At 45.7% G+C, this 25667-nt stretch overlaps 1 protein-coding gene across 4 annotated transcripts in view; it reads right to left on the bottom strand.

Annotated features, from left to right (window-relative positions):
* Nucleotides 1-208: 208 nt before the first annotated feature.
* Nucleotides 209-25667, bottom strand: part of sash1a (SAM and SH3 domain containing 1a) — a 233169-nt gene continuing 207710 nt past the window's right edge. For all 4 annotated transcript variants that reach the window (XM_072504812.1, XM_072504821.1, XM_072504828.1 and 1 more), the window contains 4 exons: nt 15919-16065; nt 12605-13749; nt 11541-11672; nt 209-3082 (listed from right to left, as the gene is read on the bottom strand). In XM_072504812.1, the coding sequence (XP_072360913.1) occupies nt 3008-3082; nt 11541-11672; nt 12605-13749; nt 15919-16065 (1499 nt within the window). In that variant the 3' untranslated portion in view covers nt 209-3007. The remainder of the gene's footprint in view (nt 3083-11540; nt 11673-12604; nt 13750-15918; nt 16066-25667) is intronic.

The raw sequence follows: 25667 nt of genomic DNA, 5'->3' as shown, positions 1-25667 counted from the left end.
TCTCCACTTCCCTCCTTTATGGTGCTTCTATAAACCTACCTCTTTGATCAAGGTTGCAGTCATCTTCTCTCATATCTGCACATCTGGTGCAGTTTCATGTTTTGTTAATGCTCCAGTGAAGGTGCTATTAATATAAGTTGTTGTTATAATCTTGTTGGATTTGACCAGAAATGGGTAATTCCACTTGCCTTTAAAGGAAAATCAAGAATTTCATCCAATTGTTACTTTATTGAAAAAAGTTTCAATATTATTCTGCTAAATGGAACAGGTAAGAATATTTACACATACATACCTCACGTTACACGCAAGGTACACTTTTGATTGACTACACTTTATAAGAATGTTTTGTTACCGGTATGTTATAGTTACTTACATTGTTAAGGAAACATATAATAAGTTACTTAAATATTCTCAAATACACAAAGTGCATCAGTTTAATTTTGTGCTGCTTTTCAATATTTAAAATTTACTGTCAACATTTATGTTGGGTTTTGGACTTTGACCAGATGTCCCGAGACGCACTATCCAATTCCTAAGTAACATCAAAGCCAAAATGAGAATCAGAAGCTTATATTAAAAAAAACACCCTGTCCATCACAAAAGAGCTTGCAGTATTGTTAAAATGCCAATGTGGTGGAAATATGATGTAACAACAAAAGAATTGGAGTTAATTATATGGAATTCTTGTACATTGTGCAATAAATTTTGTTAGAGCAGTTAGACATCTGGGCCCTGAAATTCTGGGACAGCCGGGCATGTAGAGGGGAAAATGAAATTTGGATTTTTTTTTGGGGGGGGGGGGGGGGGGGGGGAAAGAGAAGAGAGAGAGAGAGAGAGAAGAGGAGACTGGGATGAGGGGCAGGACCTGCTTCTGCTGGGAATGTGCAATAGGCAAAGATTCTGGTCAATGATGAAGCACACAGTACCCTTCATCAAGGCTTGGGATCAGGGTAAGGGGGGGCATTGGCAGGGTCCAGCCTGAGTCGTCTCTGCTGACGCTATGGGAATTACTTTCCCTTGTGCCTTGCGTAAGGCCTAATGGAACATGTTCCAAAACTTGCCACGACTAAAGGCAATTGACCCAAGAGCCAAAGGTAAAGAAGATAGGGGGTGGGATTCGCTGTTGGCTGACCTTGAAATTGGGGCACGCGATCAGGCGGAGAATAGAGTCCGATGCCAAAATCGCGGCAGGCACCGGATCACGATGCTCCGCCTCCTAGAAAATGCCGTCATTGCGACGCATTGTCTGCGTAGTTGCAACCGCATTTGCATCTCATTAGCGGGCCAACCCGCAATGCTCAGCCTCTGATGGGTAGAGTTCCCGACGGCGTGGTCCACGTGTGCTCCCAACAATCATGAATCAGGTGTGGTGTCTGCGGAGAGAGAGAGGGCGTAGAGGCAGTGTCCAACACCGCCACACTTTGCTGACATTTGTGCCGCTAGCCGGGAGGCTTCTGCCAGGGCTGGTGGAGTAGTTGGGGGTGGCCACGGTCCAGCACAACCAGTGCCACCTTTTCGGCCGCGATCGGTGTGTGGGGGTTGTGTAGTCCACGCGCAGCTGGTCAGCCCTGCGCATGTCCATCACGGACCCGGCGATTCCCGCAACGTTTTGTGTGTGTTAGAATGCATAGAATTTACAGTGCAGGAGGTCGTCATTCGGCCCATCGAGTCTGCACCGGCTCTTGGAAAGAGCACCCCACCCAAGTTCTGCTGGTGTTCCACGCAGCGCCGGTGCCGGCTAGCCCCCACTGGTAGCGGAATCGGTGCAGGTGTGGCGCCGATTTTTCGGACATGGAACTCCACGGATCCTCCGTTGGCGTTAGCACTTAGACTCAGGAACGGAGAATCCAGCCCAGGAGTTTTCTCCTTGGCCAGCAGGAGGCAGAGTGAAATTCTTGGAATTTTGGGGTCAAGGATAATGAGAAAAGGATTGGGAGACAATGGCAAGATGAAGCTCCAGTTAAACAGCTGGCACAGACATGGAAGTAAAAGGCCTCCTGCTGTCACTGTAATTTCTATGATTCTACAAAATAAACTGCTCCTTGATCTGAAATATACATATATCATGAGAATAATATATCAGAATGTAAAGAATTACTTCTGGATCATCCTAATTCCTTTTCTACTTTATGGGATCCAAGTTCCACTGTAATTATAAGGCAACATACGATACAGAGTAGTGACGTGATACAGACAGGCCCAAAACTGACCAGAACACCTGACAACTTTGTACCATCACTAAATATTAAATGGATATATTTTAAGTTTTAGCATTATAACACATTTTCACTTCGAGGATACTGTGAGGTTATGATGTTTGCTGAGAAAAGCAAAGCAAATACTGTCAGATAATAATCCAAGGAGTGCGAGGGGCCTTCATGGATTGAGTATGGGTCTAGAGTGGACAATGCAAGGGATCTTCGTAGTCCGAGTATGGGTCTCGAATGGACAGTGAGCGGGATCTCCTCGCTGAGCATGGGTCTAGAATGGACCTGATTTGCAGTTCAATTACTCTTTTGTACAATCTTGACACAGGACTCAAAAACTGGAAATGGTATTCTGAAACAGCAGTGGCTGATTTCTCAAACATACAGTTGCATGTAACCCAGTCAGAGCTAAACTGCCGCAGCAGTGCCATGACCTGGATGGAAGCCCTGCCTACACAGCTATCCAGGAGCCGTGTTGGCCAGCCCGAAGAACAACCCACCCACCTCAAGCAGGTTTACAGCCAAACATTCAATTTCACCCTGCTTCCTTTGCTTACTGTTTGAAATTTGTACCGCTGCTTTATGAACAGCTCTTGCAGTACAACGTCTATTAACAGATACAGAATGAAAGAACGAAGGACACCCACTTCACGTCTGTTTTCACGTAATGGCTACTCTGGTGATACACTAGCTTTTAATTCCAACAGTCGAAATTTGCTTTCTAAATGAAGCCTTTATCTGATGCAGAGTGCTGTGTGAATTGCAGGACACGGAACGACATACAGGCTGTCCTATGAAGATCAGCTCCTTGAAGACTCATTTGATATTTCTAGGGCTGTAGATTTTCTGCTCATCTTGTCGCAGGAACTTGGAATCTAAACATCATATAAAGAAACAGCAAGTTAATAACTCTGGATGATGTCTCTTGGCCAGAGTAAGTAGCTAACATTTCAGAAAGTTTATTCAATGACTGGTCACCAAGGGATGCACGAACCAGGATGGATAGATATAATTCTGTCCTTGTTTTAAGGTAACTAATTCTGTTCTTACTTCTATACATTGTAATTACAAATTCCTACGCCTGCATGGCAGCTCACCATCACCTTCTCAAAGACAACTGGGCCTAGTCAGCCACAGTCACATCCCACGAACAAATACAATTGGTCAGGCCAATGTAAACTTGCCACAGTGTGATCACTGTTAGATGTTTTAGTTGCTGTGATATGAAGAGTCTAAAGTTCGGTTCCTTTTTCACAAACACACATTTATTTCATTCCAACAGCCTTTGCACAAAACTCTAACCATCAAAATCCGACCATGCTTCATACGCACTTAACAAGTCATCTTTCTTATAAATCTTATCCATATAATGTAATAAAGTCTCCAGACCTTCTTCTGAGTCTAACTCTTCCAATTCCAGCTCAGAAAGCACTTTGTTTTGGATTTTACTGCCATAAGGTAGAGAAAGAGCCAATGCCATACCTTGTTTTCTCTTTCCCAAAGCAGTTACCTTAGTCCACATAACTACTGCACTTCTCCATTGGTCATACGATTCCCTTTCAGAAAATAAGGGAGGATAGTCATATCCAGTCATCTTTATCCTCGGTTCAGCCATATATCCCTTTTTTTTTTTAAAAATGTATTTCTTTTCTCACTCACTCCTTGGTTTGATCTGGAAAAGTTGTATCTTTCAACACTTCACATTTACACAGCAACCATCCTCTGCTACCAGTTGTTAGACGTTTTAGTTGCTGTGATATGAAGTCTAAAGTTCTGTTCCTTTTTCACAAACATATTTATTTCATTCCAACAGACTTTGCACAAAACTCTAACTACGCATCACCTGACAGAGGCCACCTGAAGCCCCTTTACATATCAGTGTCAATTAATGGATACTTAACATAAATGAGACAACTAATTGCAATGTCTCTTAACCCATTACTTAACAGTCTCCCTTTCCTTGGAGAAAAAAAATAATTAGGTGAAAACAAAATTTCAAGAAAATCAAAACCACACACATGATTTCCCCCCCCTTTTTTTGTGTGGTTTGGACAAGAAAAAAAAACAGTCACAGAAACAAGCGCCCTTCATTAACAATATCCAAAAGTTTAAGTGAACTCGCCCCTCTTTTCGAAAAACAGTTGATAGCTCCTGTCGACCCATTTAATTTTTGTTATTTCCCCTCTGTCCAACATCTGCTTCAAACTTGCGATGTCTATCCGTAACCTCTTTTCATTGACACTTTTTGTAGAGTGCACATTTTCCCCACAGGGATTTGTCAATGTGACAGTCAATAGGTATATTACCCAAATCCCCCAATTTCTGTCAATATCATACTCGTATTAAAAGACCATATCCACCGCCTCTACAAGGCTTAACATCTCAGCAGCCAAAGTGCTTTTCCCACTCTCCTTATTTTCTTTGTTTCCCACACAAGTGGGCAACATTTAGCATTGTTCTCCAAAAGGAAAATTATAAAACCTCCTGCGCTTGAAACCCCATCACATAAATTTGCGTAGGACGTATCACTATAAACTATGAGTTTCAAGTGCTTAAGGTCACCTAAAGCCGGGAACTTCAAAACACACTCCTGCATTTTTAGTTTGGCCAACGCTTTATTTGCTCTTCTTAGGTCTTCCACTTTGGGATCATTCATTTTTGTACTCAACTCTAAGACATCAAAACTCACATCCGGTCTAGTCTGTCGACCTAACCAGTTCAGTTTCCCAATTAAACTTCGCAGTTGCTCTTTTTCTATGTTTGAAACCATTGCGTTTTTTTGTGAAACTCGGCCACGACTGATTGCTATTGGGGTGATGCTTTCCAAATAAGATTGCTGACGTAAAGTTGCCCCTAACTTAGTCTGTCCAATTTCCTGTCCAATATATTTAAATGCACCAGAAGCCTGACTTCCAACCCTGAATTATTTCCTCAAACCAAAGATTACAAAGCTTCAAAATCACTAGTCCCACCCCACAAAAAATCATCGACACGCATCATAAAAATGCCAGAAAGATTTCCTTTATAGTGCCAGTAAAAGATTGCAGGATCTGCTTTCAACTGGCAACAGCCGAACTTTAACAAAACTGACCTTACCGAAAAATACCAGATTCTAATTGCATCATTTAATCCATATACACATTTGTTCAACTTCCAGAGTACCCCTTCTGTGTTAGCTGCTTCTTTAGGAGGACGGAGAAAAATGTCTCTCTGGAGCTGATGCCCCTGCAAAAAGGCAACTTTTATATCTATAGATTTGCATTCCCAGGCCTTTGTGGCTAGTAGAGCCAAGAAAATCTTTAAAATAACCTTTCCTGCTGTAGGTGAATCTACCCTTAAATCCTGATCTTCTAAGTTTTCTTCAAATCCCCTTGCCACAAGCCTGGCCTTTGCCTTATAAGTTCCACCTGGAAGAACCTTTTCCGTGCAAATCCATCTGTGGGATAGCGCTCTTTGTCCCCTATCCGGTACTTCCGTGTATACCCCAAATTCACTCCAACTATGCAATTCTTGCTGTTTCGCTTCTTTGATAACTTTTTCATCTAATTTATTTGAAGCCACCAAAATCTCACGTGCATGTGGGCTTCTACTCCTATTAGTATTCGTAGTCTTACTCACGTTCCAAGATCTTGACAAACTACGTCCCCTCTCCCGCCTCGTATCTCGTTCTGTACTGCTACTGCTTGATCTTTCCCTTCTGCTGTGGGATGTCCTTTCAATAGTTCTCAACATTTTCCTATGGACCTGTTCACTATCCGATGTACTATCTGAACTAGCACTGCGTTTCTGTGCCCTCCATTTTTGAACTTCGTTTTGCCAATCCATTGTCTTGACTCCTTCCCCTGAATGCTGTACATTCAACCAATGTTTATACTTTCCAGTGGCCTTCCCTGCTCTACTAATAACAGTTGCATCCTTCCATTGACTAGACCCTTCAGGCAAGTATGTCACTTTTGTACCAACTTTTGGCAGTTGCCCTTTCGGAAAAATGGCCTGTTCTAATTCATCAGAAGTGTTGTGTGCCTCCACAGAAACCCTGTCTATATCAGTTAATTGGTCCTCATAATTCTTTAACACATGCGTACCAGATGACTCTGGTTCCTCGTCATGTCTGTCTGCTCTGTCTAAATTTGAAAATTTGTAATCTGTACCCATTAGCCTAACAGAATATACCGTAACATTTTGATTATCATGTTGCAAAATAATTGTTTTGCCATCTATGCCTATGATCTTCCCTGGGCCTTTCCATTCATTAGAATTGTCTCTCTTATAGTATACCATGCCTCCTTGCTGAAAAACGGCATCTGATGGCCGTACGTTATGTCTTAAAGCTCTGCGAATTCTTTCAGAGACTTGAGGCATTTAAATGTTCAGCAAAACCAGAGCTAATTGTAGTCCTCTCCCAAGCTGGAGGCTGGTCATCCAAAATGGACGGAATTTTAGGATTTCTACCAAACACTAATTGATAAGGACTCTAGCCCCCAACCATCTGCAATGAATTCTTTGCATGTACTGCCCATGCTAAAGCTGAATTTAGCCTGCAATTTGGTCAATCTGCCAAAATTTTCCAAAGCATGTTATCGATGACAGCATGATTTCTTTCACAGACACCATTACTAAATGGGCTTTCTACAGCCGTATTCATAACTCTGATATTCATGGTTTCACACATATCCCTAAACTCATCATTCGCAAATTCTCCCCCATTGTCCGTAAGGAATTTTGCCAGTGGACCCATTCCTGACCCTATCCATTTTTCCACGATTTGATCCGGAATTACTCTCTTTTCTTTACTTCGTACAATCGTTGATTCACTAAATCTGGTTGCTAAATCTACAAAATGTAAAATAAATATATTATTTGCTTTATCCTAGATCTTAAGGTCCATGGCCACAATGTCGGTAAAATCCCTGGCCAAAGGTAGGGTTACTGTCGGTCGTGCTGGTGTCCTTCTGTACTTCCTACAAACTTCACAGCGGTCACTAATCTGTTCTATCAGTTTAGTATAGTCGTCATCCCTTACCCCTGCATCCTTTAATAAATTTTTCAGCCTCCGAGGAGACGGATGTGCAAATTGCCGATACCACAAACTTTTTATCAGCTAAAGTCCCATTTTCAACTGCCATTAACACATCCTTAACCACTCTACGTGAAATATTATTTATCAGTAATGGAATACAATAGTGTCCTGACTGTGTAAATTGTAAGTCCACCGTCTTTCCAAAAACAGTTGCCTTATCCTGTTCCATATCCAGTTTCGTGTGCGCTTTCTTCATCGACGGTCTGCTCAGAGGCAAAGGTATCTCACTTGAGACAACATCCGTGCTAATGAAATGATTCACTCCGGCAATATTGCAAGGGATCACCACTCTCTTCAGCGACTTCAGAGTATTATCATCCCCAAACCTGAAACTTGTGGAACTTTCAAATACCTTAACCTTGTTACGATTTTCAGCATTCAAAAAGTCCAGGTAACATTTTAACCAGTCAATTCCACACACAGTAGATGTGCAGCCACTGTCCAATACAGCACAGTTGAAGGATTCTTCAACCAACACCCTCATTACCGGCGTAAAACTGCTCGTCAATAGGACAATGTCCGTGTCATGTGTCGCTTCAAACACTATCAAAACGAGTTGGACAGTTGAAAGCATAATGGTATTGAGAGTCACATCGAAAACATCGATTTATCATGCCCCGTGCATTTCTGGGGTTCATCTTCCTATTGTAGGTTCTAACTTGGTTTCGGTCTTCATAATTTCCTTGTCTCGGTCTCCTTCTATAGTTTTGAGCCCTGTTCGTAGCCATACGATTTTGCCATCCTGTTAGTAGTGTATCTTCTGTATTCTGCCTTATTGCAGGCTGACCTATTTGAGTCATCAGAGCCATCGGAATCGAATGTTTCCCCAGAAACGTTTGTAAAGCTTTTGTCATCTGTTCGAATAAGGTATCCTTATCAGTAAACTGAACTCCTGTCAAAACCAGGAGCCTATCCATGTTGCTCACTCGAGCACAGTCAAGTAATTTAAAGGCCAACACAGACTGTGGAAATTCCAGATTGTGTTTCTGCAGCCTTTTATATAGTCTGCCAAATTCCATTGTATAGTCTTCCATGGAGATAGCCTCCATTTTCCGGAACTTATCAAAATCCGACCATGCTTCATACGCACTTAACAAGTCATCTTTCTTATAAATCTTATCCATATAATGTAATAAAGTCTCCAGACCTTCTTCTGAGTCTAACTCTTCCAATTCCAGCTCAGAAAGCACTTTGTTTTGGATTTTACTGCCATATGGTAGAGAAAGAGCCAATGCCATACCTTGTTTTCTCTTTCCCAAAGCAGTTACCTTAGTCCACATAACTACTGCACTTCTCCATTGGTCGTACGATTCCCTTTCAGAAAATAAGGGAGGATAGTCATATCCAGCCATCTTTATCCTCGGTTCAGCCATATATCCCTTTTTTAAAAAAATTTATTTTCTCACTCACTCCTTGGTATGATCTGGAAAAGTTGTATCTTTCAACACTTCACATTTACACAGCAACCATCCTCTGCTACCAATTGTTAGACGTTTTAGTTGCTGTGATATGAAGTCTAAAGTTCTGTTCCTTTTTCACAAACATATTTATTTCATTCCAACAGACTTTGCACAAAACTCTAACTACGCATCACCTGACAGAGGCCACCTGAAGCCCCTTTACATATCAGTGTCAATTAATGGATACTTAACATAAATGAGACAACTAATTGCAATGTCTCTTAACCCATTACTTAACAAACACTTCTATTTTTGAAAATTGATTCATGAGATGTGGGTGTTGCTGACTAGACCAACATTTTTTGTCCATCTCTAATAGCCCTCGAGACGGTGGTAGTGAGCAGTCTTCTTGAACTGCTGCAGTAGATGCATCCACAGTGCTGTTCAAGTGCTTTGCAAGCCAGAATGGTGGCTTTGAGGGTGAACTTCCAGGAGGTGGTGTTGCCATATGTCTGCTATCCTTCTCCTTCTAGACGGTAGCAGTCGTAGGTTTGGAAGGTGTTGTCTAAGGAACCTTTTTTTTTTAAAAATTTCATTTGTGGGATGTGGGCATTATTAGAAGGCCCAACGCTTATTGCCCATTTCCAATTGCCCTTGAACTGAGTGGCTTGCTCGGCCATTTCAGAGGGCATTCAAGAATCAACCACATTGCTGTGGACCTGGAATCACATGTAGGCCAGACCAGGTAAGGAAAGAACATTTCTCGGGACGGTAGCACAGTGGTTAGCACTGTTGCTTCACATCGCTGCCAGGGACCCAGGTTCGATTCCCGGCTTGGGTCACTGTCTGTGCGGAGTCTGCGCATTCTACCAGTATGTGCATGGGTTTCCTCTGGGCGCTCCGGTTTCCTCCCACAAGTTCCAAAAGATGTGCTTGTTAGGTGAATTGGACATTCTGAATTCTCCCTCAGCATACCTGAACAGGTGCCGGAGTGTGGCGACATGGGGATTTTCACAGTAACTTCATTACAGTGTTAATGTAAGCCTACTTGAGACACTAATAAAGATTATTATTACTATTAGAGAACCAGATGGGATTTTACGACAACCGACAATGGTTAAATGGTCATCATTAGACTTTTAATTCCAGCTTTTCTTGGATTCAAATTACACCATCTGCTGTGTTGGGATTTGAATCCGGGTCCCCAGAGCATTACCCTGGGTGTCTGGATTACTAGTCCAGTGAGAGTACCACTACACCGCCATCTCCCTCAATATTCCTGCAATGCATCGTACAGAAGGCACACACTGTGTCAGCGGTGGAGTAGCAGTATATTTCCAAGTTAGGATGGCGTTTGGCTTGGAGGGAAACTTCCAGGTGATGGTGTTCTGATGCATCTGCTTCCCCTGTCCTAGATGCTAGCGGTTGTGAGTTTTAAAGGTGCTGTCTGTGGTGGCTTGGTAAGTTCATGCAGTGCATCTTGTGGATAGTACGCACTGCTGTCATTGTGCTTCAGTGGTAGAGCGAGTGAATGTTTGTGAATGGTATGCCAATCAAGTGGGCTGCTTTTTATCCTGGATGGTGTAGAGCTTATTGAGTGTTATGGGAGCTGCACTCATCCAGTGGGAAGTATGCCATCAAACCCCGGACTTGTGCTTTAATGGTGGACAGGCTTTGGTGAGTCAAAAGAAGAGTTATTCTCTCTAGGATACTTAGCCTTTGACCTGCTCCTGTGGACACAATATTTATATGGATAGTCAAGTTCACTTTCTGGTCAATGGTAACCCCCAGGATTCAGTGAGGGTAATGCCATTGAATGTCAAGGGTTGATGGTCAGATTCTCCTTTATTTGAGATGGTCATTGCTTGGGACTTGTGGTATGAATGTTACTTGCCATTTGTCAGCACAAGCCTGGATATTGTTCAGGTCTTGCTACATTTGGATATGGATTGCTTCAGTGTTTGAGGAGTCACAAACATCCGTATTTCTAACTTTATGATGGAAGGAAGGTAATTAATGAAGAAACTGAAGATGGTTAGGCCTAGGATACGACCGAGTAATGTTTTGGAATTGAGATGATTAACTTGTGCCAAATATGACTCCAACCAGTAGAGAGTTTTCCCCGATTTTCATTGACTCCAGTTTTGCTACGGCTCCTTGATGCAATACTCGGTCAAATGCTGCCTTGATGTCAAGGGCTGACACTCTCATCTCACCTCTGGCATTCAACTCTTTTGTCCATGTTTGAACCAAAGCTGAAATGAGGGCAGTCACTAAATGGCCCAGTGGACCCCAAATTCAGCATCAATGAGATTATTGCTAGGCAAGTTTGATGAACTGATGACCCATTCTCTTTCCCAGAGAGCAATGGAGTTTGAGTCACTGAATATTTTTATGCCCGAGTTAGATAGGCTCTTGACTGACAAGGGAGTTAAAGTTCCATCAGGGGTAGGGAGGATAGTGGAGGCCTCGCTCAGGACAGCCGTGATCATATTAAATGGTGGAGTAGGTGGAAAAGGCTAAATGATCTACTCCTGCTCCTAATTCATTATCAAGGCACAGCAAAAGAAAGTACAGTCAGAAAAAGGAGAAAACTTGGTGGGGTATTTCGTTGAGTTTAAAAAAAAAAAAAATGCAGCCTGCTGGTTTGTTTTAATTTGTGATTGTTTGTTGTGCAAAAATATAAATGCCTCAATAAAATATATATTTTTTTTTTTAAAAGGGAGAACAATAGCAAATTATGTGAAGAAATAGTACTGGGCGACAGGGCAAAGGTGCCGATGGGTCGGCTGGAGCTGGGGGGGCTACTATGTTTAGTGACATGAAATTAAATTTATCAATTAAAATACTCACTGCCATTCGATGCTGCTTGCGGAGCTGTTTAACTCTCATGAGCTCCATTGCCATGGCCACATGCTCTGCAGTATATCCCATGTCTTCTGCATATCTTTGGATCAAGACTGTTGGAATTCCACATCTGCCATGCTAAAGCATCATAAAAGGACATATTCACATCAGGAAATAAGTTATGATGAATTTTAAATAAACATAATAAAAAATTGAGCGAGTTACTAATTCAGTGTTCCCCTGTTAGTTAATTCCTGATCAGCCAATTTGAATGGTATCTTCGTAGGCATATGGTCCTTTCATCAATGACCAGTCTGTGACAGCATTGAATATTTATTGGCGTGGAAACTGTCTTAGATGTTTAATGAGTTGTCATCATTGCTGTCAAAAGTTGGGGGTGGGGGAATTCCAGGATCTCTGTCCCCACTGCCTATGGCTCCAGATGCTGACCCTTTCTTTCTCAAATTGCGAGTTGGGTGTTTCGTGCCGGATGATTGCCCAGGATTGTCAGAATGGTTTTCATGGCAATGTAATGTGGTAGCCAACACAGTCGCCAGAGCATTCCTGTGAAGCATCTCACAGCCACAAGCTTCAATCCCAAGTGAGCAATGCTCACTCGCTTTTAGCTTAAGGCTTCCTTTCCGGATGGTCTATTGTGGCAATTCGGGGCAGAAGACCAGGGACACAATGAGGAAGAGGATGCAGAGGACATGGATATCCAGGGGCCCTTTAAGCAGGCTTCTACTGCATGTACCATGGGAAAATGGATGTGTCAGGAAAAGATAGTGGGGGCATGGGGGATGGGGCAGTCAGTTACAGGATTTACAATCCGACTAAAGTAAGCAACACTATTGGGAATCTCAGCAGTGTTGATCAGAATGTCTACTCCACTCAGACCCACCTTTCTAAGGCCCCCCACAGATATTTTCTGTCTCAAGTCTGCTTAGTGGATCAATTCTCCGTGTAATTCAACAGGAGATTCACACTCCCTTAAGTTGGGCTAACTAACTCGGTACCAGCAATAAACAATAACACTTGTGCCCAAGAGGAAGAATTAGCTTTGTTTGTACCTTGTCAGAGTAGGGCTGCTCTGTGAGATCAATTGCTTCCGATTCCAATTTGTTTTCTATTAGCATTTCCAGTTCTACTTCTCTCCTCCAGGAGGCCTTTCTTCCGGATACAGTACACAACTTAACTCCCAGCTGTGGTGGACAGGCAGTCTCTGGCTGTGCAGTCTCTGATAAGCAAGGAGATTGAGAAGCCAGGGTTGCGTTGACCACCTCTGCAGTGGAACATTCAACGTGCAAGTTAGAGGCCACTCCATACCTACTGGCGCTGGAAGGGGCTGACTTGCTTAAAACATGAGGCACAGGATGGATGCCATTTCTCATTTTCTCTCTGCATTTCTTGGCAGGCACTGGAGGTGGCTGGGACCTGTTTCTGGAATGTGCCCTATTTTCGGTTGCAAGTTTCTTGCTTTCTGTTGAACTACAATTCTCAGCTCGCTCTCGATGTCCTTCTGTAAAATGGTGGTTCTGCTGAATTCTCAGAGGCATTGTGGGTTGATTGAGTAGGTTGCACTTTAAAATTGAAGATGGGATGTTCTTTTCTTCGGAGAGCTGAAGTGGGTTGGACACCTGATCCTTTGTGTGTGTAGTTTGAAGAACAGTAGCATTGATTTGTGCGTGGCATGTTTTTGCAGTCACACAAGGAACTGTATTTGGCCTGCAGAACACATTGGCACCACAGCGGGGAGGCCTCTCGCAGGAAATTTTCGTGACTTCTGGCTGCATACTGCATTTGCTTTGCCGAGGCAGAGCAACGTGCGTTCCCATTTCTGAGACAGTGTTTGATGGAGAACCAGCTTTGATGTGGAACTCATCTGAAGAGTGAGCTCTTGCTCTTTGCCATTGCCTTTGAATGCCACAGGCATGTGCCAAGTCCTCAAAACTTACGCTGACCCGCAACTTTTGGCAATTTGTCCTTTTGAGGGGCATTGAATGCCCATGATAACTAAAACGTCTGTAGACTGCCTTTAGGGAACTACATGGGACCTGAGGCTTAGTGGTATGTTTCTCTTTATCTCTTCCAATGTGTAAATTTTCAATAGATTTTGCGAGGTGAAGTGCTGGACAATTTGCTGGGCAACTGGACTGCGCCCCAAGGTTTGCCGATGACCCTGTGGCCACGAATGGCCAAGACTTCCTGCTTTTCCCTAAAGGCAAGTAAAACCAGTTGAATTTTCTGAAAATGCAAACACAAACTCAGTTAAAAGTAGCCTCCTCTAACTGTTGGCAGGAATAGTGCTCGGCTGGCATCTTTAGCTCAGTCGCATCAGTCACTCTCATCTCAGTTCGAGTTCAGTTTGGTAATGGATATGGAGCAAAAGTGGAAAAGGGATTATAAGGGTTCCTTCCTGTTTATTCCCCTATTTTCCATTTTTTAATTTTGCCGTTATCATTTTTGATCCATGGATGATCAATGGACATGCATCTTTAAGTCAAGAAGCAGAGAGAATGAAGAATTCAAAAGTTACAGGGGAGAACACTGCTAGTTTGAACAGGAGCTTCAGACTTGTCGGCACCAGAGAGAGAGAGATGGGGAGGGACTCGGTTTGATTTATTGGCTGGTGGCCAATTAATTGGCCAAAAGGCCGTACTCTGCCTGGTACTGGTGGTGATTGGATCATATCCCAGTGGAACGATTTTTAGAGTCCCAAGGAGCTCAGTTTGACTCCTGGATACACAAAGCCAAGGACCTCTCTCTCACTCTCTCTACAGAAAGGGTGTGAATGCTGTATTCCTGGAGCTGCAGAGAACCTGCATCTACAGGTGAACCATTACACGCTGCAGACAAAGAGAAGAGCCTTCTCTCTCTCTTTCCAGAAAGGCTATGAATGCTTATTTCTGAAACTACAGAGGCCTGATGAATCTACAAAGAACAAAGAAAAGTACAGCACAGGAACAGGCCCTTCGGCCCTCCAAGCCTGCGCCGACCATGCTGCCCGTCTAAACTAAAATCTTCTGCTCTTCCAGGGTCCGTATCCCTCTATTCCCATCCTATTCATGTATTTGTCAAGATGCCCCTTAAACATCACTATTGTCCCTGCTTCCACCACCTCCTCCGGCAGCGAGTTCCAGGCACACACTACAGTAAACCCTCAAACTGAAAGCAAGGTTTGAAGAGGAGTAAGATGTTGGAAACCACCATCTGAAACAAAGATTCTTTTACTTTTTACTTATGATTTTTTCCCCCCCATTCCTCCCTTGTGCATTGGTCTGCCTTGTGTGTGCATATATAGAGAGTGGGGGTCAAGTTAAAGCAGGGGATTAGGAATTAGATAATAGTGAACCAGTTGTATTCTTTATACTTCTTGCTATTAATAAAATTGTGTTTACATTTACAAACCTGGTGACTGCAATTATTGGGCAGCCAAGGGCCAAAGACTTTGGGTATTGAGAGTCCGGGTCAAGTGGGGCAGAAATTGACTACGCACTAGCCCAGAGTGTTGTAGCAAGATGTGGATCAGACGTGATCTAACTGAATGCAGAGCAGGCTTGAATGGCCTCTTACTTTACCCGTACACTTTTCCTGCCCACCATTTTCATATGCTTGCCTATATAAACACAAATCCCTTCTCTTCAATTTGCAACAACACCAAACAAAACTCTTGCAGGACGAGTCTCCTGTGACCCTGCTTAACAAGTGTTGGTGCTTCTGAACAGCATGGGGACAAGCTCTCACAACTGTAGCCAACCCTCAGAATTTAGCAGGTTGTCCTTTTATAGGTCCATCCTCAAAATGTGAGAACTTCAATGGGGTTGGAGGGCGTCAACATATGCAATCCGAGTGAATCATTGATTCAGTCCCTTGGCCTTGTGTTCTCCTCAGAGAACAGGTGGAAAGGAGGCATCCCCCCGCCCCCTGACTGAGGGAAATCTTGCTCACATGGATGCACCAAGGACCTTTTGGAAGAGCTTCCACTGAATCTTCCTTGAGACAAGATTCACAAGATCTCCACACAGTTATCTGTTTGTCTTTCTTGTTGCATTACCTGGACAGTGCAAAGGCTGTAAATATCAAAGAGAGAAAAACAAAGATACTCCTTAAGTGCTCCCCCCACCCCCCCCCCCCCCCCCCCAAGATCTATCCCCTGAAATCTATCAGATTTATTAACTGGAAAGCATGGCAGATGGTCCAGCAAAATACTACTTCATTTTTGTTCAGGAGGGCAGCAGAGGGTCTTAGTACATTGCCTCACCCTAAAAGATGGCACCTCCCTCAGTACTGCACTGGAGCATTAACCTGGGTTATGCGTTCAAGTGCCTGAGAGTGTGAGTGCCTTATCTGGAGAAGATAATTGCTTTGAGTTAGTTTTAGTCACCCATAACATTCTCAGGATAGCCACTCTCCTCAAAGCAGCCTGAATCCCAAGGAGCCCGTCCGTGCAGGTCTGAATCAATGTGCTTGGAAAGGTGGGGCAAGATCTCCTGAGAGGCAGATTCACCAGCTGGATCTTTATCACTGTTACCTATGGGAAGAAAATATTAACGGCCAGTTAATGTTGAGAGTACAACAGTGCAAATAAAGCAGAGGTGCAAAAGACATAATGAAAACAATCATTAAACACAATTAGTGTCAGTTGCTAAGTGGTGAAATTCTTCTTTATTTTATTGTATGATGAGTTTAATTTACATTAGTTTAGCTGCTCAATAGTAGGAACTACTACGAGGTGCTTTATGTGCTAGTTGTGGACTCTGTTGAGCAGGTCTCTGCCTTATTACTTGGATCTCGGACGGGATTAGATGAATTCAGATTGAATTTCACATTCAGTTTGAGAGGAAGAAGAATGGTCCTAAACTTAAACAAGGGCAATTACAAGGTTATGAGAGCAGAGCTGACCAATGTGAACTGGGAAATTAGGTTAAGGGGTAGGTCAGTGGAAAAGCAGCAGCAAACATTTAAGGAGCTATATCATAACATTCAACAAAAATACATTTCAGTGAGACAGAAAGATTTGAGCAGAAGGATGTGCGGCTAAGAAAGTTAAAGATAGCATCAAACTGAAAGAAAAAGCATAGAATACAGTGAAAATTGTTGGTAGGTCAGAAGATTGGACAGATTTTTCAAAACAATAAAGAATAGCTAAGAAACAAATTAGGGAGAAACTAGAGTAGGAGAGAAAGCTAGCTAGAAATATAAAAACAGACAATGAGAGTTTCTATAGGTATTTAAAAAGGAGTAGTTAAAGTGAGCCCTGGTTTCTAGGGAGCCTGTGAAATAAATAATAATAAATATGGAAATGGCAGAAGCACTGAACTGATATCTTGGGCTGGATTCTCTGTTGTGCCAGCAGCCCGAGGATTTCCCGACGGCGTGGGGCTGCCCACAATGGGAAATTCTATTGACCGGCTGGCGAGACAGGGAATCCTGGGGGGCGCACCAGAAATCTGGTGCGACGGAACGGAGAATCCCGCCCCTTGTGTCTGTTTTCACTGTAGAACTCACAAATAACATTGCAGAAATACTTGTAAATCAAGTGGTAAAGGGAGGCAGGAAATTAAACAAGGGAAGGGTACTGAGAAAACTATTAGAACTAAAGGCTGAAAATCCCCAGGACCTGATGGACTTCGTCCTTGTATCAAAAAATAAGTGGATGTGGAGATGGTAGCTACTTTGGTTTAATTTTCCAGAATTCCCGAGATTCTGAAAAATGTCCCATCAGGTTGAAAAATAGCAAATGTAACTCTTCTGTTCAAGAAAGGAAGAAGACGGAAAGCGGGATTCTACAGGCCAGTTAGCCCATCCATTTCCATAGGGAAAATGCTACAGCAGGGTGTTTTTAAAATCTTAATGCAATTAGACACAGTCAAATGGCTTGTGAAAGGAAGTCACATTCGACTCATTTACTAGAATTCTTTGAGGAAGTAACCAACGGGGGAGCTGAAGATATGTGTACTTGGAATTACAAAAGGCATTTGATAACATGCCATATCAAAGGTTACTACACAAAATAAGAGCTCATGGTGTGGGTGGTGTCGTGTTGGGTGTTCCGATACACAAACGAACCAACACGGTTGTAGATGGTACAACTCTGTTTTATTATTCTGTACAATAATAACTAATAACTTCTGGCTGTGGTTCGTACTTCACCAGCTAACCTGTGGACCCAGCCCTAGCACTATCTTAGTGAGGCACTCAGCACATGGTGTATGTCTGAGTGGCACGCTGTGAGCTCTGTGCTCTGAGCTATCTCCTGGTAGAATGAGCGGGAACTGTGGTGTTCCCTGTTTTATAGTGCGTGTGCTCTCACCGGTGATTGGCTGTGATGTTGTGTGTGTGTTGATTGGTCCATCTACCTGTCCATCAGTGTGTGTGTGTGATTGCACCATATGTTAATATGGATATCATGACATCCCCCCTTTTCACAAGGATATGTGCCTACATGGTAATAAATATTGGTGTGTCCTGAGTGCAGCTGAGTATGTGTGCGCAATATTTACAACATGTACATGAGGCTAAACTATATACATAGGATGGTGTCAGGTGCAACAGAGCAACGAGGTTGTACCACAAACAAAACAAGTGCAATCATCAAATATCGAAAGAGAACTCCTGGAACGACAAAAAAAAGAAACATTATTGCACAACAATTCAGTGAGTCCAATGTGCAAACAGGCTCATAAGTCCAGTCTATTAGGTGGGCGACGAATTTGGGTTGACCGCCTCAAGGGTTGGTCAGGATCCACCGGCTGAGGAATGGGCCTGGCCACGGGCGATAGAGGAATAGGCAGAGTGGCAGGAAGCTCCACGAAGTCGACATCAGGGACAACAGGAGGGCGTGGCACCGGTGCATGATCACGTAGTGAGTGCGGAAGCAGCCAAAGGGCCCGCCGATTACGCCGGCGAATGGAGCCATCAGGCATGCGAACCAGGAACGAGCGAGGAGCCACGTGGCAGAGAACCTCGGCAGTTGCCGACCAGCCACCCTCTGGTAGGTGTATGCGGAGGTTGTCTCCAGGCGCCAGGGCAGGAAGATCAGTTGCCCGAGTGTCATGTGCCACCTTCTGCTGAGCACGCTGCTGTCGCATCCTTTGCAGTACTGGAGCATGGTCGGGTTTAGGAACATGAATGGACGGCACAGTGGTCCTGAGGGTGCGACCCATCAACAGCTGGGCTGGTGAGAGGCCTGTGAACAGTGGGGCCGAGCGATAGGCCAGCAGGGCTAAACAGAAGTCCGATCCGGCATCAGCAGCCTTGCAGAGGAGCCGCGTCACGTTATGGACGCCCTTTTCCGCCTAGCCATTCGACTGGGGATGCAAAGGGCTGGACGTCACGTGTGTGAAGCCGTATGAAGCAGCAAAAGAAGACCATTCTTGGCTCGCAAAACAGGGCCCATTGTCCGACATGACGGTAAGCGGAATGCCATGGCGAGCGAAGGTTTCTTTACATGCTCTGATTACAGCTGATGTCAAGTCGTGCAGGCGTATGACCGCCGGATAATTGGAAAAATAGTCAATTATAATGATGTAGTCCCTGCCGAGCGCATGAAAAAGGTCCACACCCACCTTTGCCCAGGGGGACGTTACATAGAACATAGAAAATACAGCACAGAACAGGCCCTTCGGCCCACGATGTTGTGCCGAACCTCTGTCCTAGATTAATCATAGATTATCATTGAATTTACCAACTCATGGGGCTGAAGTGTCTCAGGGGGTTGCGCCGGCTGAAACCTTTGGCAGGTGGGGCAGTTGAGCACCATGTTGGCGATGTCGTCGCTGATCCCCAGCCAGTACACAGCTTCTCGGGCCCTTCGCCTGCACTTTTCAACCCAGTGATGGCCTTTGTGCAATTGTTCGAGGACAAGCTGGTGCATGCTGTGTGGGATCACAATCCGGTCCAACTTTAGGAGGACACCATCAATAACGGCCAAGTCGTCCCAGACATTGTAGAATTGTGGGCACTGCCCCTTGAGCTACCCTTCTGTCATGTGGAGCATCACACGTTGTAGAAGGGGGTCAGCCGCAGTCTCACGGCGAATGTGGGCCAGACGTGCATCAGCAGCCAGCAGATTGGCCGATGTGAAGGCTACTTGTGCATCGACCTGACAAACGAACCCCCCCTGATTCGGGCGGTGTGCTCACTGCTCTGGACAGGGCATCCGCGATGATGAGGTCCTTTCCCGGGGTGTAGACAAGTTGGAAGTCGTACCTCCGGTGCTTGACCAGAATGCCTTTGAGGCATCAAGCTTGGTACAAATTTTAGCCCGGGCCATTTTGCTTGTGATTTCTTCCGTTTGGGTATGGGGTAGTGTTCCCTCATGATGTTATTGTTCAGGTCTTACGGGTCGATGTAGATCCGGAGCTCGCCAGAGGGCTTTTTTACGCACACCATGGAGCTGACCCATGGCGTTGGCTCCGTGACCCGGGAAAGCACCCCTTGGTCCTGCAGATCCTGCAGCTGCTGCTTGAGGCGGTCCTTGAGTGGTGCTGGGACTCTGCGAGGTGCGTGAATGACCGGGGTGGCGTCCGGTTTGAGCCGTATTCTGTAAGTGTAGGGCAGTGTGCCCATGCCCTCGAAAACCTCCTGGTTGTGGGCGAGGAGCGAGTGGAGCTGTGCCCTAAAGTCTGCATCCGGGAAATCGGATGTGCCTTCTGGAGACAGAGTGTGTACCCGCTGCACGAGGTGAAGGATCTTGCACGCCTGTGCGCCTTGCAGAGAGTCCTTCGAGGATCCAACTATCTCAAAAGACAGTGTGGCTGTGTATGAATTGTGTGCAACCTCGAGCTGGCAGGACCCCATGGCCGGGATAATATTACCGTTGTAATCGACCAACTGACAGTGGGATGGCCGAATCGGTGGTTTGACCTTCAAGGTGTGGAAGGCTGACCATGCAATGAGATTGGCGGAGGCACCAGTGTCTAAGCGGAATGTGATTGGTGATCGGTTGACCGTTAGGGTGGCACACCATTCATCGCCCGGATTAACGCTGTGCACTGGCATCGGCTGGTGGGTCCTACTTGGTGACATCCGATTCCGGTCTATTACCGCAACGCGGAAGGGTTCCCGGTCTTCGGTATCACCGGTTTGTACGTCAGGGTATGACTCGGTGTATGGAGACTGAATGGCCTGCACGTCCCTGCAAGGCTGGTGGAATTGCGGAGCGTTGGCAGGTTGAGCTGCTTGACAGCAGGCAGCGTAGTGGCCCATTCTGCCACAGCGGAGGCATTGTCGAGTTTTGGCTGGACATTGCCGCTTTAAGTGCGCTGATCCACAGTTGCTGCACGTCGTGACGTCATGGCATTCGTTGCGCCACCGCGCATGCGCAGTGCGGTCCTGCATAGAGCGTGCCTGCGCATCACATCCCTCTCGTCGACGTCCCCTCTTTTGACGCGTACAAGCGCGGGAGGCCTCGGAAAGCGCGCGAAGTGGCCGCCCTCATCCGGGCCGTGGGCTGGGATCAACTGGACCCGCTCAGCCGCGTAGGACCCCTGCTGTGCCGATTCGGCCACCTGGAATTGTAAGTACCGGCTGGTCACATTTTCGTGGAGGACGCAGGTTTCGATGGCGGTGGCTAGGGCGAGGTGCTTTATTTTGAGGAGCTGCTGGCGTAGGGTGTCCGAGGTGACCCCAAAAACTATCTGATCCCGAATCATGGAATCGGAGGTGGCCTCATAGCCTCAGGACTGCGCGAGGATACGTAGGTGTGCCAAAATGATTGAAAAGGCTCATCCTGCAGGCGCTGCTGTAAGAGGTACCTCTCGAAGCTCTCATTCACTTTGACGCTGAAGTGTTCCTCAAATTTTAGAAGGACCGTCTTGTACTTCGTCTTGTCCTCGCCTTCCGCGAATGCCAGGGAGTTGTAGATGTGGATGGCGCGTTGCCCCGCCGTGGAGAGGAGGAGGGCGATCTTCCTGGTGTCCGATGCATTCTCCCTGTCTGTGGCTTCTAGGAAGAGCTGGAAGCGCTGTTTAAATAGCTTCCAGTTGACGCTGAGATTTCCAGCGATTTGGAGCGGCTGCGGTGGGCTGATGGTGTCCATGGCGCAGGATGGCGGATCTCTGAGGAGGTGCAGGTAGGTCTCACAGTCGCTGGCGAGTTTCCAGCCCTGATATTATGTCGTGTTGGGTGTTCCGATATACAAACGAACCAACACGGTTGTAGATGGTACAACTCTGTTTTATTATTCTGTACAATAACTAATAACTTCTGGCTGTGGTTCGTACTTCACCAGCTAACCTGTGGACCCAGCCCTAGCACTATCTTAGTGAGGCACTCAGCACATGGTGTATGTCTGAGTGGCACGCTGTGAGCTCTGTGCTCTGAGCTATCTCCTGGTAGAATGAGCGGGAACTGTGGTGTTCCCTGTTTTATAGTGCGTGCGCGCTCACTGGTGATTGGCTGTGATGTGTGTGTGTTGATTGGTCCATCTACCTGTCCATCAGTGTGTGTGTGTGATTGCACCATATGTTAATATGGATATCATGACAGGTGGGTAACACATTAGCATGGAGAGAGGATGGTTAGCTGACAGGAAACAGTGAATAGGGATAAATGTATCATTCTTGACTTGGCAAGCTGAGACTAGTGGAGTGTTACAGGGTCAATGCAGGTGCTTCAACTGTTTACAATTTATATCAATGACTTGGATGGGGGACCAAATGCATGGTTGCTAAATTTGCTGATGACACAGATATAGGTAGGAGAGTAAATTGTCAAGAGGACGCAAGAAGTCTGCAAAGGGATATTGATAGGTTAAGCGAGTGGACAAAAACATGGCAGATGGAGTATAATGTGGGAAAATGTGAACTTGTCCACATTGGCAGGAAGAGTAGAAAAGCAGTGTAGCCAGTTAAAATGGCTAACTCCCGATTTAGAATGGCTAACTCCCGATGTAAAATGGCGAACGGCAAAGGCTGATGGGAAAGTCAGTCAACAGGACACAAACGAGCAGCTGCAGGTTGAGTGTGTATTTACCTCTGAAAAGGCCAGACAAGATCGATACCGGCAACCATCAACATAACAAAACACCAGCTATCTGCATATTAATGAGCAATCCCTGGGAACAATGAGCAACATTTAGATACATAAAGCCAACCCAGACTCGTTGGCGCCAGCAGAAGCCTACACAAAGAGAGGTGAACGACCACCTCAAGACCGCCCATCGATCAAGGAATCGCTCCAGCATTGGAGAAAATCGAACCAAGCGATTGGGACAAAGTCCAATCACTTGGAACCAGGTGCAGGGTCCGCCCCGAAAGGCGGGAAGCCCCTGGGGACTATAAGAATAGAGGCCAAGTTCAAATCGGCCCTCTGCTTCTCCTCTGGATCGGGTCACTCAGCAACGTGAACCAACCCTTGACAGTGACCGGTCCAGCCATCGCTGAAATCGAGTAAGTCTTACTTCAACGCTCGCTACGAGATATGCGCTCCTAGCTACCAATCTGTACCAACTTCGAATCCCGCAGGCTCAGAACCCGAACAAAAGGCCATTCGATTCCCTGACCTGGTGGGCCAGTTCCAAGTTAAGTATTGGCCTGTTAGTCATAGAAGTAGCTTAGACGTAGAATTTATACATGAGTCGTGATTACTGTGTATAATAAATGTGCTTTGATTTAAATCTTACTAAGCAGTGTATTGGATTATTGATCATTACTCGGACTTGAACCACGTGGCGGTATCAGAAAGATACCTGGCGATTCAAGAGCAAAGGTGATAAAACAGAGCAATTAAACTAAGGCAAAAGTTAGCAACAGCAGCAAATTACTTATTTTTGTTTCAGAATATTTAATTCCAAACACATTAAACAAAATAACACAGGCTAAATATCGAATCAAAGTACACAGTTTGAACATTTCCCCCCTTTTAATCCCCCCTGCGACAAACAGCTCCTCAAATATAGTCACAAACGGCCTCCACTGTACCTCAAAGTCTTCCTCCGACCCCCTAAAGGCAAATTTGATGTTCTCCAACCTGCAAATTCGTACAGATCCCCAAGCCATGCCGTGACCCCCGGTGGTGGAGCCGACCTCCAATTAAAATGATCTGTCACTAGGCAATCAGGGGGGCGAGGCCACGATACCAGTCCCCTTCCGTTCCAGCAGCTCCAACACCTCCGAAACCACAAAGATAGCCACCATATGGTGGCTTCACTTCAACCCCGACAATCCTCGATAGGGTCTTGAACACTGCCTCCCAAAATTTCTCCAACCGCTCACACCCCCAGAACATGAGCAGGATTTGCCCGGCCCCTCCCACACTTCTTACACGCGTCTGCTGTCCCCGGGAAAAAAAATCCTCAACTGAGCCAGAGTCATGTGGCCCCTGCACAGCACCTTAAATTGTATCAAACTCATTCTTGTGCAGGAGGAGGTTGAGTGCACTCGCCGCATTAACACACACTAAAGTCCCAATCCGGTCTCCCTCCCCAACCCCTCCTCCCACTTCCGCTTGAAACTTTTCTTGCCCTCTTCCCCCAACCATCCATGTAGATCCCCAATCCAGTCATCCCCCGTTCTATCTGGGAGCAGCAATTTTTTCAGAAGTGTACACTCCGATACTTGAGGGAACAAAGGCAACTCCTTACGCGCAAAGTCCTGCACCTGCCAGTACCTAAACTCACTCCTCCTTGGTAACTCGAACCTCTCCCGCAGCTCCTCTAGCTCGAAAACCTCCCCTCTGAAAACAAGCTCCTAACCCACTCCAACCCCTCCTCCCGCCACCACCTGTAGATCCTATCTAACCCCCATAGCGTGAACCTATAGTTCCCACACAATGGTGTCAACACCAACATGTGATCCAGTTTAAAGTACCTCCTCAGATGGTTCCAGATTTTTATAGATGACTCCACTACCGGACTCCCTGTATACTTCCTCGGAGTGAACGGCAACGGGGCCACCACCAAAGCACTCAGACATGTTCCCTTACAAGGCACCTCCTCTAACCTGACCCAGTCCGCTTCCGCCTCCTCCCCCTCCCCCCATCGCCTCACATCCTCCATGTTCGCGGCCCAATAATAATGCACCACGTTCGGGAGCGCCAACCCCATTTCCTGCCTCTGCCATTGCAACAAGGCCCTCTTCACCCGTGACACCTTCCCTGCCCACAGAAATTCAGAGATTAGCCCATCAACCTTCCGATAAAAAGGCATTGGGATAAAAATCAGGAGGGACTGAAACACAAACAAGAATCTTGGCAGCACGTTCATCTTCACCACCTGCACCCTCCCCACCAATGTCAGGTGCAGCCTATCCCACCTTTTAAGGCCCCCCCTTGATCTCCTCCACCAACCCCATCAGGTTCCACCTATCACACGTTACCTGGATCCTCAGGTACTGAAACCGCTCCTTTGCCAGCTTAAATGGCAGTGCCCCCTGCCCCGCAGCATTCACCAGAAACACCTCACTTTTCCCTACATTCAATTTATTTATTTAATGAATTTATTGTTTGAATTTAGAGTACTCAATTCTTTATGTCCAGTTAAGGGCCAATTTAGAGTGGTAATTAACTGGACCTGCACATCTTTTTTGGTTGTGGGGCTAAGACCCACGCAGACACGGGGAGAATGTGCAAACTCCACACGGGCTGTGATCCGGGGCCAGGATCGAGCCCGGGTCCTCAGTGCCGTGAGGCAGCTGTACTAAACACTGCACCACCGTGCCGCCCTTTCCTACATTCAATTTATAACCTGAAAAAGCCCCAAACCTCTCCAGTGAGCCCATGATTCTGCCCTTGCTTTCCAATGGGTCCAACACGAACAACAATAGGTCTTCGGAGTACAATGACACCCGGTGCTCTCTGCCACCCCTCACAATCCCCGCCACTCAACGGAAGCACTAAGTGCAATCACCAAGGACTCAATCGGCAGTGCAAACAGCGGCGACAGCAGGCACCCCTGCCATGTCCCCCTATACAATCCAAAATACCTTGAGCTCGTGTCATTCGTTCGCAAACTTGCCATGGGGATGCATACAACAACCGAACCCACGTCACAGATCTCGGCCCAAACCCAAACCTCCCCAGAATCTCAAACAGGTACCTCCACAGCCAATGGCCTTCTCCGCGTCCATGGACACCATCACATCCTGCACTTGCCCCACAACAGGGTCATAATTACATTCAGCAACCTCCTAA

Source organism: Scyliorhinus torazame, chromosome 1, assembly GCF_047496885.1.
Source record: "Scyliorhinus torazame isolate Kashiwa2021f chromosome 1, sScyTor2.1, whole genome shotgun sequence".
Classification (NCBI taxonomy): Eukaryota; Metazoa; Chordata; class Chondrichthyes; order Carcharhiniformes; family Scyliorhinidae; genus Scyliorhinus; species Scyliorhinus torazame.
The sequence above is the reverse complement of the archived record's forward strand: the minus strand, read 5'-3'. Positions and strand labels throughout refer to the sequence as shown.